The 13,085-nt window shown below is 29.8% G+C and overlaps 6 protein-coding genes across 6 annotated transcripts; 3 read left to right on the top strand and 3 right to left on the bottom strand.

The window, feature by feature from the left end:
- Positions 1-180: 180 nt before the first annotated feature.
- NHP10 (Nhp10p) lies at positions 181-1,464 on the bottom strand (the record flags this gene model as incomplete). Its single annotated transcript, XM_046077258.1, has 1 exon — positions 181-1,464. One exon carries the CDS (start codon positions 1,462-1,464, stop codon positions 181-183), a length of 1,284 nt encoding a protein of 427 aa, XP_045935000.1.
- Positions 1,465-2,045: 581 nt separating this feature from the next.
- RMD1 (Rmd1p) lies at positions 2,046-3,350 on the top strand (the record flags this gene model as incomplete). The annotated part of the gene is made up of 1 exon (XM_046077257.1): positions 2,046-3,350. The coding sequence occupies one exon, from the start codon at positions 2,046-2,048 to the stop codon at positions 3,348-3,350; it is 1,305 nt and encodes a 434-aa protein (XP_045934999.1).
- Positions 3,351-3,671: 321 nt separating this feature from the next.
- HTA2 (histone H2A) lies at positions 3,672-4,067 on the bottom strand (the record flags this gene model as incomplete). Its single annotated transcript, XM_046077256.1, has 1 exon — positions 3,672-4,067. The coding sequence occupies one exon, from the start codon at positions 4,065-4,067 to the stop codon at positions 3,672-3,674; it is 396 nt and encodes a 131-aa protein (XP_045934998.1).
- Positions 4,068-4,991: 924 nt separating this feature from the next.
- HTB2 (histone H2B) lies at positions 4,992-5,366 on the top strand (the record flags this gene model as incomplete). The annotated part of the gene is made up of 1 exon (XM_046077255.1): positions 4,992-5,366. The coding sequence occupies one exon, from the start codon at positions 4,992-4,994 to the stop codon at positions 5,364-5,366; it is 375 nt and encodes a 124-aa protein (XP_045934997.1).
- Positions 5,367-5,954: 588 nt separating this feature from the next.
- Positions 5,955-6,479, bottom strand: ECM15 (Ecm15p; the record flags this gene model as incomplete). Its single annotated transcript, XM_046077254.1, has 2 exons — positions 5,955-6,236; positions 6,438-6,479. The coding sequence occupies 2 exons, from the start codon at positions 6,477-6,479 to the stop codon at positions 5,955-5,957; spliced, it is 324 nt and encodes a 107-aa protein (XP_045934996.1).
- Positions 6,480-10,419: 3,940 nt separating this feature from the next.
- Positions 10,420-12,624, top strand: SCDLUD_002536 (alpha,alpha-trehalase; the record flags this gene model as incomplete). Its single annotated transcript, XM_046077253.1, has 1 exon — positions 10,420-12,624. The coding sequence occupies one exon, from the start codon at positions 10,420-10,422 to the stop codon at positions 12,622-12,624; it is 2,205 nt and encodes a 734-aa protein (XP_045934995.1).
- Positions 12,625-13,085: the final 461 nt, after the last annotated feature.

Genomic DNA, 13,085 nt, shown 5'->3' with positions numbered 1-13,085 from the left:
AATGCCAATAATGTTATATCTTCCTAAGTCATTGGTTTAATACGTTTTTAATGTTTCAATATGTTCCGCTATTTGTTTAATTGTTTGATTCTATATTGTTAATTACGGACTAATTTTAAACTCCAGTTGAAATTGGCTGATTTTTTAATCTTTTTTTTTTAAATCACGTATTCTTTTACATTATCCTTTTTTTTCTTCTTCTTCAATAATTTCATTTGAAGTTTTGTCTTGCTTTTTTTCCTCCTTATGCTCTTCCTCTTCTTCACCTTTAGTAGTACCTTTAATGTCTTGTCGAATAATATCCACCTTTTCTTTCACTCCAATATTATCTTCTTCACGTTGTCCTTCCATATCGCCTTTATCATTGATATTATCATTATTTTTCTCTTTTTCTCCTTCTTCTTCTTCTTCTTCTTCTTTTTTCTCTTTTTCGTTGTCACCGATACTGCTTCCGTTTTCTGGTCTTGTTTCAACATCGGTACCAGTGTCATCACCCCCCTCTTCTTCCACTTTTTCATCTGCCTCTTCTTCCTCTGCCTCTTCTTCCTCTGCCTCTTCTTCCTCTGCCTCTTCTTCCTCTGCCTCTTCTTCCTCTGCCTCTTCTTCTTCCTCCTCCTCCTCTTCTTCTTCTTCTTCTTCTTCTTCCTCTTCTTCTTCTTCTGCTTCTGCTTCTTCCTCATCGTCATTCATTTCTATATCACCATCTTCTTCTATACCTTTTCCGTTTAGACTTACAGTGTTATCGGTAAAATTTGAGTCCATAGGTTCGGTTTTTGTTGTCTGTGTTATTTTTTCTTCTTTATGGTCACCACCTTTTACATTCTCACTGTTTTCTTTGTTCGCCATGTAAATCGACATTGCCTTCTGGTATCTCTTTTTATCTTCATTGTACATATCATAATAGGGTTTTCTAGCCTCCTCGTCCAAGCTTTTCCAGGCATCAGTTAAACATTTGGACATATCACTTGTTGCCCCATATTTTTCTCTCAATTTTTCCTTGTTCATTTCACAAAAAAATAAATAAGCATTGGTTGGCCTTTTAGGCATATTGGGGTCTCTTTTAGCCCTAGCTAGTTTTCTTTTGCTATACAGACTAATACGATTAGTGGTCCCAGTGGTCCCGTTGGCTCCATTTTGCATATTTGGGAATTGGGCCTTTTTTAGTTGTTCTTTGAAATTTTGCAGCGTTGGTAGAGGTTCCTCGCAACTTAAAATTGGATCTCTGTCAATTCTGTCTTGCAAACGTTCCAATAGGGACGCATACTGAAAACGAAGTCTTCTAACAGATAATCTTGTTCGTTGTACTGTTAAAGCTAATACTTCGTTACTTTCCTGTAGCTTTATAATTTTATCTTTCAAATCCTTGTTGGTTTCTCCGTTAGGATTGTTACCAGTTTGTTGTTGTTTTTCCTCTCGTTTTTTTCTTGGCTGATCTTTCACTTCTAAAGATAGACTCATTGTCATAGTTGATACTTGTACACAAAGTTTTTGTATTCTTTTTGTTTTTTTTTTTTTTTCTTAGGTTATTATGGCTTGTTTGCAAAGTATAGAGCAATTTGATGTTGCTAAGAGCATAAAAAAGTTTTGTAGCAAAAATAACGCCTTGGTGTTAAGCATTACAACCATTGATTTGTTTTAAGCTTTTTTCTTTTTTCCTTTTTTCCTTTTTTTTTTTCCCGTTTTTTTTATTTTTATTTTTATTTTTATTTTTATTTTCATTTTTATTTTCGTATGAGATGAGAACCTTTTCGCATTACATATGAATAAATATGAGGTTAAATATATAAATGTGCATGTCTCTGTTCTCCCTCACTTCTCATAACCTATGTTTTTACTCAAATTTTAATTATAATTTTTTTTTTTTTTTTTTCTGTTTTGCTAGAATAAAATAACTAATCAAAATTTTTTTAAATATTTTATTTCTGTCGGTTAAAATAAAAAAACAAATGCAACCCTTGATACAATAATTTCAATACAAAATTATCCCACAAACAAAAAACCAAAGTATCGTAACAAGGTTTGTTTTCTTTTTACCTTTAATCACAATGAGTTCAAATCTACCGTGTCAACATGATGAAGAAGAAGAAGAAGAAGAGCCTCTTTTAAAAAATAATGGCACCGTACAAGCTACGGTTTCTTCCAATAATACTGTTTCCAAGTACGTAAATAATACAATATCTGAACACGAAACAAAATTAAAATCTCCAAATGACAAAAATAACAAAAAACTAACAAATAAGCATATTTCTAAAATGGGCCCACAAAGAACTTCAAGAACAACTCAGAAATTAAAATTATTACCGGAAGAACCATTCAGTTCTACTAAAGGCCAAGCTTTGACATCCCAGGATAAAGATGTTTACTCACAAGTCAATCATATCACAGACAAACATGCAAGAAGAGACGCAGAGAAATTAGGAAAAAATCAAAGACATTTGTTACCAAGAGTCACAGCATATTGTACTGCTAGTAGTTACAACATAAAAGAATTACTCAAATGGTTAAAAGATTGTAAGAAATTGTACCACACGCGTCCAAAACTATTTGATGAATGTTTATATACTCCATTTAAATATAAAGATTGGAGAGCGGATAAGAGATTTGTTCACCAAGATATAATACGATTGGACGACGAGGGCGGAGAGATCATTGTTAGTGATAAACAGCCTGATTTATTTATCTTTGAATATGGTGTTATTGTAATGTGGGGGTTCACTGAACGTGAAGAGAAAGCATTTTTAAACGATTTGGATAGCTTTGAGAGAGAGAAATTGGCTGAAGAAGACGTCCAGGTTGAAGAATTTAATTATTACATAACGCAAAGTTATCAGCCGAGAATTTACAACGATTTTATCACTTTGAAAGATGGATCAAATTATCTAGTAAAATTATCTATTTCACATGCTATTGCCCAAAGTGTAAAAATATCTTTGTTTGAGGAATTAGTAGATAATACTATTGAAGATACGCAAGATATTCCTCAACAAATCGCGTCTGTAGGTAAAATATCAATGACCAAGGAAGAAATTATGAAAAGTATTGGAGAGCTATTCATTTTGAGGATAAACATTAACTTGCATGGTTCTGTGATGGATTCGCCCGAACTTATGTGGGCAGAACCACATTTGGAACCGATTTATCAAGCTACAAGAGGTTACTTGGAAATAAATCAAAGAATAAGCCTACTTAACCAAAGATTGGAAGTCATTTCCGATTTATTGCAGATGTTAAAAGAGCAGTTGGGCCATAGTAATGAAGAATATTTGGAATTTATAGTAATTGTTTTGGTCGGCGTCGAAGTGTTGGTATCCGTGGTAAATATAATTGTTGATATAATAGCAGATTTATAAGGGAATACTTATGTTTTAAATAATGATAAAACGGGTAATGACAGCACACACCTATATATATATATATATATGTTTTTTGACAACGGGCTCGATAAAATTTAAACTATTATACAAAAAATAAAAATAAAAATTAATTCTAAAACACAAATAGTATACTCATTTAAATTATATAACTGATACGGACAGACACATGCAAACAACCATATAGATATGTTTCCCTAAACATTTTTTAGTTAAAAATAATTTTCAGATGAAAAAAATGTATTCTATACTAAACTGTTGTTTTTTTTTTCCTTTTTTTTCTTTTTCTTTTTTTTTCTTCTATAATTCTTGAGAGGCCTTAGAAGGTTTGGATTTCTTTGGTAACAAGTTTTGATGAATATTTGGTAAAACACCACCTTGAGCAATAGTGACATTACCTAACAATTTGTTCAACTCGTCGTCATTTCTAATGGCTAATTGTAAATGTCTAGGAATGATTCTTGTTTTTTTGTTATCTCTAGCAGCGTTACCAGCTAATTCTAAAATTTCGGCGGTCAAATACTCCAAAACTGAAGTCAAGTAGACTGGAGCACCAGAACCAATTCTTTGAGCATAATTACCTTTTCTTAATAATCTATGAATTCTACCAACTGGGAAAGTTAAACCAGCTCTAGCTGATCTAGATTGAGAAGCTTTAGCTGTAGAACCTGCTTTACCACCTTTACCGCCTGACATCTTTATATTGTTTTTCTTCTTTTTTCTATTTATTTAGGTACGTTATTCAATTTTCTTTATTTATGTTGCAAATTTCAAAACGATAAGAAAAGCTAGTTATATATATATATGTGTGTGCGTGTATATGTCTAGGTGTGTATTTGTTCCTTTTTTTTTTTTTTTTTTCTTTCTAGGCATCTTTTAAATCAAGGGTGCGTTGTTCTGAGAATTTCACATGTTAATCCAAAAGATTCGCAGACACAAAATACGTATAATCGATGATAATATATGTAAATGTGACACGTTAACCAAAAAAAAAAAAAAGCTTTTTTATTTTTTATTTTTTTTTCTCCCTTTATTCCCATACTTTTTCGATTAGTGATGAAAAAAATTGTCCATTCTGAAAAGTACTCTATTAAAGGTTGTTAACGTCCAAATAAAAACGTTTATCCTGCGTATCTTTCAGAACACCTATTGTGACGCGTAATTGTTAATTCAAAAAAAAAAAAAAAAAATAAAATAAAATAAAATAAAATAAAAAAAAAAACACGCACACGCACGTCAATTAACTATCAGAATATTTTAGTTGCTTGTTATTATTAATTATAGCTATTTGAACGATTCAAGTAATGATTTCATAGAAATTATATCCATATATAAGAAAGTAAATTAATTAAAAAAAAATAAATAAATAAATATTGTCTTTATCATTACTTACTCCTATCTTAATTACTATATAAATCTATTCTAAAGGGTGTCCTACATTTTAACTTGGTTAAGATATAGGTTTTTTTTTTGTAACAACGTTCTCAGTTTCACCATTAGTACTATTTGATATAAAATAAAGAAGGGAAAGGAAAAATAAAAAATAAAAAAAAAAAAAAAAAAGCATATATCTATCTATATCTATATATATAAAACTAACACAACAACTAACGCACAAAAATGTCTGCCTCTAAGAAACCTGCCTCAAAAGCACCAGCTAAGAAAACTGCCTCTACTTCTGAACCATCCAAGAAGAGACACAAGGTTAGAAAGGAAACTTACTCCTCTTACATTTACAAAGTTTTAAAACAAACTCACCCAGATACTGGTATCTCTCAAAAATCAATGTCTATTTTAAATTCCTTTGTCAACGATATTTTTGAAAGAATCGCCACTGAAGCTTCCAAATTAGCTGCTTACAACAAGAAGTCTACCATTTCTGCTAGAGAAATTCAAACAGCTGTTAGGTTGATTTTGCCAGGTGAATTAGCCAAGCATGCTGTTTCTGAAGGTACTAGATCTGTTACTAAATATTCTTCTTCTACCCAATCTTAAGGGAGTCTGCAAAATATGCTATTTTTTTTTTCTCTCTTTTCTAATAATTAGTACTATTTAGGGATTATTTATTGTAATTGTATAGTATAATATTTCATAGTTTTAAGTTTTAAATTTTAAGTTTTCTGTATTATTTGTATATTAAAAAAGAATAAGGATAAAATAAAAGTAAAAATAAAAATAAAAAAAATAAAATAAAATCCTGAAACAATGAATAATGTGCTCAGGTTTTGGACAGTCAAAGTTAAGTTTTAAGGTGAAAATCCTACGAAGGTTGGTTAAGTATTTGCTCTTTTTCATTGTGCTTGTGAATAATACCCCATCTTCTTTAAAAGTAAAAATAAAAGCAATAAAATTGTAGTCTGATTAAACTAACGGTTTCTGACGTTAGGTGGACCTGATGACCACTGTACTAGCTAATGATACTCAAAGAAAACATATAGAATTATTAAGTAAATTAAAAAGTGCTACTATAAAACATCCAACCCTTTCTTCCAGCTAAGACAAAAAAAAAAATTACATTTAAATATGTAAAAAAATATATTAATTATTCACAATAGTATATATATCAAACAAGAACAACTATCATTATTTAGGATCTGCGATTTTCTTTAAAACAACATTAACTTTATCTTGCGCAGTCTGAGCTTTGTCGGTTCTTGTACCAACTCTAATATCAGTGTGAATCCTAACTAATCCCAAGCTGCCATGCGCATATTCATGTAATTCACCAATTAGACCCATGACTTCATCCCATGGTCCCTCAATCGTGGTCCCAGCACTGTGCAAAGTACTTTTCAAAGGACTTTCACGTATCTTTGCTTCTATTTTAGCAACATAGTCTGAAATAGATGCACTTCCAGTACCAACCTGTGTACAAATAATCACAAAAATGCATTCTAACACAAACAATAACAACATAAGACGGAGGATAATTAAATTGTTATTACTAGTACTAGAAAACATACATACGCTAATAAAGTTAGTAATAATATTAAATGCTTTAGAGTGTTACCTCTTTTTTTTAAGCAAATGTGGTCCAAAAGATATCAAAAATCTGTTCCAACATACTGGTACCATGCAAACATCTGCCAAACAATTAATCTTAGCCATCCTTATAAATATTAACAAAAGTTGCAAAGGTTTATATTTTTTCTTCGTTTCTTGTTTTTCTATCTTCTTTTTTATAAAGATACAAATAAATTTTCTTTTTAAAATTTTTAAAGATATAAAGTTATAATTTAATGTAAAACTGCACTAAGGGAAAGAAAGAAAAAAAAAAAAAAAAAAAAAAAAAACAAAAAAGGTAAAAAAAAAGTATAACTTTATGTCTCTTCCATATTTATCAATAAAAAAGGGCGCAAAATTATTCCCGAACAAAAACATAATCTATACATCTAATAATAATTTCTTGGTAATATGTAATATACTTCTTGCTATAAACATATATTATTTTTAGAATATCAAGTAAAACCTATAAAACTTATAAATGACATATAAAAAAAAAAAAATATAATCTATGTTGTACATAATTTCGTTTTAAAACTAAATGCCAGCAAAAAGCTATAAAAATTAAACAATTATTTAAAATACTGTACAAAATAAAAACTTTTACTTTTTTTTATTTTTTTTTTTGTTTTTTAATTGAATAATAAATTGGAAAAATCAATTGGAGTTTTAAGATCATGTCCTGTGTCTAGCAATATATTCCTATACTTTAGCTTTATATCTTATTGCATAAATAGTCATATCACCCATATTGTACTAAAATTGAATGTTATTAGAAAAATGAAAGTAAAAGCAAAAGAGAACAATTAAATGTTAAAGAAAAAAAAAGAGATAAGATTATTTTCTTTTTTTACTGGTATGTGTTACATATCTGCCCATTCTTAGTCTTAATTTTACTTGTATGGAACACCATTTATTTAGAGTATATAAAAAGTAAATGACCCCTAAAAAATGTAAAAATTTATATTAACGGATATATTACATTCTATGAACCATTCTATTGAATACTTAGAGCAGTTATTTGTTCAAGTTTAATTGGGAAAATAGATATAGTTATAAGCCTTTATGTTTAATATAAAGAATTTTTTATAAAAATTAGTGTTTTCAACTATATATTGTTCCGCAAATAGCTCATCTAACAGATCAATAGAATTTCTCATATTACGAAAGGTACCTGTTAATATGCATATATACAATCGTCGTTTTTGCTTAAGTTAAGAGACCTTTTAGATAGCCTGCCTATAACTTAAATAATGTTGTTCTATATAATTAAAAATAAGATTTATGCAATAAGAAGTATATGATGAAAAGACAAGGTAGATAATAAATGTACGGCGTGTGTATTTATTTTCCTCAACAATAAAAATAAATATATTCTATTATATAATAGTTATAAACACTGATTTTGTTTTCGCATATCTACTTTTAATATTTTAAAATATTATTAATAAAGAGTATTTTAAATTAATAATAATAAATAAATTATAGTTACTTATGAAATTTAAAAATAATTGTTTAAATTCTATATAGAATAATTTTTATTAAAATAAAACAAGTTACATTTACTGTTTTATAATATATTTTATAATAAATATTTTGCGAACACAAATAAAAAGTTTATCTTAAAGATTTTTAATGTGGGTTATATTGAGATGATAAATGTACGGATGTTTTTTTTTTTTTTTTTTTATTTCTGTGTATCATATGTTGAGCGAATAGCTGATCTAACCGATCAACAGAATGATCCATATTATGTAATATACCTGTTAATATGAATATACACCTTAGTCTCTTTTAGCTTTTGTAAAAGGGACTTCTTATATATAAATCACGTATAACTTAATTAATGTAGTATTATATAAGGCAAGATAATATCTGAAAGCAACCATGCATATGATGAACAGGCAGATAGAAAATAAATACACACCCGTACATTTATTTTTTCAACATCATATGCTTGCTTCGTTATATAACACAACATTATTTAAGTTATATAGCAGGACTTCCTACATAGGTGAAAGAGACCAAGGTAATATATTTATATTAACAGGTATATTATATAATATGAATAACACTTTTGATATGTTGCATCAGCTATTCGATCAACAGGTTATGCTGTATGAAACGTATGGGTGTTTTTCTACATAATTATTGTACCTCGTGTGATTTGATTATTTTAAACAAATAACTCATCTAACTATTTAATAGAATTATTCATATTATGTAAAATATCTGTTAATATGAATCTACACACTATTTTTTTTGTAGATTATTTATAGAAGCTTCATTTATATTTTATTTATTGCTGAAGTCAGTATTATTACATGAGTAAGTATAAAAACTAGGAGAGTTAAACATAAGTTGTGCAAGGATTAAAAGCGAAGAATATATATATATATATATATATTAAATAATTAAATAAACAAATAAAAAGACGCCTGTACGTTTATATATTTTTTTTTTTTTGCCAATAGTTAACAAGTTGGTCAGCATGCGGTAATGTTTTCTTTAGTTTGTTAGCAAAAAATGTTAATATGTTGTAAGCTGGACGCTTTATCTAACTATATAACTCAAATAGTAATAAAAATAAAAGATTCATCACATCTGGAAATGAAATAATGCGAATAAATTGTTATGTTCAATTTTTTGAAAATGAGTTTTTGATATACACCTACATATTTATTTCTTACACAGTTACTTTGTTTATATTTTTAAATATAATATAGCCTTGATTAAGTTTTGATTCAGTGCCAATTATTTTCGCAACGAATTGAGAAGAGAATTCACGTTTTTAGTAACTATAATGTGGTAAAGCAATTTTTTTTTTTTTAGATTCTCTTGCTTAAAGATATGCGCGGATGTTATTATTATTATTATATGTTTTGCTTTCGATCATCTCTACGTATAATTCAAATGATTCGTATAAATAATATACAAGCTAGGTTGTGCCAGTTGTACTATTTTACGAAGAATATAGATCACCCATTATAAATATTCTAACATTACAGGTGATCTACAAATATATATATATATATATATATATATATATATATATATAGAAACTGGAAATTAGAAGTTAAAAGCCGAACACGAACACGAACACGAACGTGGAAAAGGGGAATCTTACGTAAAAGTGCGATGCAATATTTTTTTTTTTACTTAGGACTACATAAAAAACATTTACCGGAGATAAGTAGTTGTCTGGAGGAACATAATATGCTATTAAAAATATAAAATAACGGAGTCTAAAAATGAGCCAGGCGTACAGTAATTATAGAGTGAAAAGACGGGAAATAAACTATAGTAGCAGTTTCCACAAAATCATATTTTATCTTGAAAATACGTTTAATAAGCCGATTTCGTGGTCATAGCTGTAGTAATAATAAAATTAATGGTACGTATCAAGGTTTTGTGTAAAAAGCGGATAAGAAGTTTAAATAAAACAGAAAATGGGGGGAGGGGGACGGGGACAAGAATAGCAAGAGTCATGGAATGATGTCACACTTGTATGTGCTATTTTTAATTTTTGGACTCTAAAAAGGAGACTAAATATATCTGGGTTTTTATTTTTTTTAATTTTTTTTTAATTTTTTTTAATTTTTTTAATTTTTTTTTTTTTTTTTCCCCTTTCATTTATGGTATATTAAGTGATTGGCTTTTTGTATTATAAGTTATTGAATCATCCTCTTTTAGTGCGCAATGAACCCCTTAAGGAAAAAAAAGAAAGAGAAAGAAAAAAAAACTTTTTTTGTGATTTTGCTTTTGCCTTCGCTTTTGCTTTTGCCTTTGCCTTTTCCTTTGCCCTTGCTTTTGCTTCTTTCTTTTCATTCTTTCAAAAAACCCCTATATATATATACATATATAATGGATTTTCTTTTTTTTTTTCCTTTTCTTTTAATCTTCTTTCCTAATTGTCACTTGTCTTTCATTTGTAAAAAGTCGTCTGCTTTACAAAAATAAAACAAAAAGCACTAAAACGTTTGAATAGTAAAGAAGTATTGAACTTTCATAAAAATTATTTTTTCTCAAATTTGCAATCGTAGTTATGAGCGGTTTTTTTAGATACAACGACGATGATACAGTAGATCCATATGCAACACCAGATGTTTATTATGGACCTGAAAACATAAATTCAGGAGGAAGAAATTCACCGATACATAGAATAAGAGCTTTAAGTCTTAGTTCACGTATAAATTTAGACGATTTCAAGGGGCCTACTGGTTATGCCATTAAAAGAAGAGGGTCTGAAGATGATAGTATTACATCGAGCAAAGGAACTCGTAAACTTTTAATTGAGGATGTTGATGAAATGTTGGAAAAATTGTTAAAGAACGAGGATACTGATAACAACTTTCAAATTACCATTGAGGATAAGGGGCCTAAGGTATTGAAGATTGGGACTGCTAATTCTGAGGGATATAAATTTGTCAATATCAGAGGTACCTATATGCTTTCTAACCTTTTACAAGAATTAACAATCGCTAAAAAGTTTGGAAGAAAGCAGATAGTTCTAGATGAGGCAAGATTGAATGAAAACCCTGTCGATAGGTTGCGGAGATTAATCGAGACAGAATTTTGGAAGTCACTAACAAGACGTATTGATGAGACGTCTATTAGGGAGATTGCTTATGATGACAAGTTTGTTGCGTCAAAAGCTAAAATACCAAGAATATACGTGCCCTACAACTGTCAAGACCAGTACGAGTATTACATTGAAGTTTCTAAGAACAACCCATCTTTGTTACTAGATGTTGAGTATTTGCCAAAGGATATTACACCTGAATACGTGGAATCCTTAAACGATGTGCCAGGATTATTGACTTTAGCAATGCAAAAGCACACAGATCCTGTGGAGGGTAAAGAAACTATGATAGGTTGGAAATATGCTGTTCCTGGTGGTCGTTTTAATGAGCTTTATGGTTGGGACTCTTATTTTATGACGTTAGGATTATTGGAAAACAACAAGGTTGATGTAGCTAGAGGAATGGTTGAGAATTTTATTTTTGAAATTGAGCATTATGGAAAGATTTTAAATGCTAATAGATCCTATTATTTATGTAGGTCACAACCGCCATTTTTAACAGATATGGCGCTAAAAGTTTTTCATAAAATTGGTGAGGATGCGAACCCGGATGCCATTGATTTTTTGAGAAGGGCATTTGATGCTGCCATTAAAGAATACAAGAGTGTATGGACCATCTCTCCCAGATATGATGCCGAAACAGGGTTATCTTGTTACCATCCAAATGGTCTTGGAATTCCACCAGAAACAGAAAGCAACCATTTTGACAGCATTTTATTGCCATATGCGCTAAAGCACAATGTGTCCATTGAAGAGCTAAAGGTACTGTACAATGAACAAAAAATTAAAGAACCAGAATTGGATGAGTTTTTTTTACATGATAGAGGGGTCAGGGAAAGTGGGCACGATACTACCTATAGATTTGAAAATGTATGTGCCTATTTGGCTACCATAGATTTAAACTCTTTATTGTACAAATATGAAACAGATATTTCGTTTGTTATCAAGAAGTATTTTGGCGATTCGCACGTCGATTATGAGGGTGTCGTCACTACCTCTCAAGATTGGACTTTAGCTGCCGAAGAAAGATCAAAGCGCATTAACAAGTATTTGTGGAATGAGGAAGAGGGGATGTATTTTGATTACAATGTTAAAACGAAACAGAGAAGCACCTATGAATCTGCAACAACATTTTGGCCCTTATGGGCTAAACTTTGTACTCCAGATCAAGCTGAAAGCTTGGTGACAAAGGCGTTACCTAAATTCGAAATGTTTGGTGGTCTTGTTTCTACCACCGAAAAATCCAGGGGGGAAATATCGGCCATTAGGCTAGTAAGGCAATGGGATTATCCGTTTGGATGGGCGCCACATCAGATTTTGGCCTGGGAAGGTTTTAAAAACTATTCATACAATAAGGTAGCCAGAAGATTGGCTTATAGATGGTTGTATATCATCACAAAGGTTTTTGTTGATTATAATGGTGCAGTTGTTGAAAAGTATGATGTGACCAGTGAGATTGATCCGCACAAGGTTGAAGCTGAGTATGGTAATCAAGGATCTGATTTTAAGGGTGTTGCTACTGAAGGATTTGGTTGGGTGAATGCTAGTTATATCCTTGGGTTAAAATGTATGACCAGGCACGCCAAAAGAGCGTTAGATAGTTGTATTTCGCCTACTTCATTTTTTTCGCATTTATCTTCCACTGAAAGAGCTTCATTTAATGTGTAATGTGTAGGTGTACTTAATTCTCAATCAATATCATTTTATTTTGTTTTAAAAGGAAGGAGTAGATAAAGATGAGAATTACGAGGGTAGTAATCTGCTTACTTTTACATTTTATCTTGGACTATATCAAAAATTTTTTTTTTAATGGTGTTTGCATGTAGAGGATGTCTTTTGTGACTTCTGGTATCTTCATTACATTATTAATTTATAAGATTTAGGTTTAGTTTTTTTTCTTTTTTTTTTTTTATTTTATTTTCGTTTTTCTCTGTAAAAAGTCTTTCTTGTTCTCTATATGTATGGGTATATGTTCTTTCCTTTTTTTTTTTTTTTGGAATCTGTTCGTATACTTGACTTGACGCTTTGTATATTTGTAATCTTTCTATGTGGTTTTATTTTACAAAATATAAAGTGGAAAAAAAAAAAAAAGGAAAAAAAAGGAAAAAAAAAAGAAGTAAAATTGATCT

This window comes from Saccharomycodes ludwigii, chromosome III (genome assembly GCF_020623625.1).
Source record: "Saccharomycodes ludwigii strain NBRC 1722 chromosome III, whole genome shotgun sequence".
NCBI classification, from domain to species: domain Eukaryota; kingdom Fungi; phylum Ascomycota; class Saccharomycetes; order Saccharomycodales; family Saccharomycodaceae; genus Saccharomycodes; species Saccharomycodes ludwigii.
Note: the sequence above shows the minus strand (reverse complement) of the source record. Positions and strands in the feature narration are given on the sequence as shown.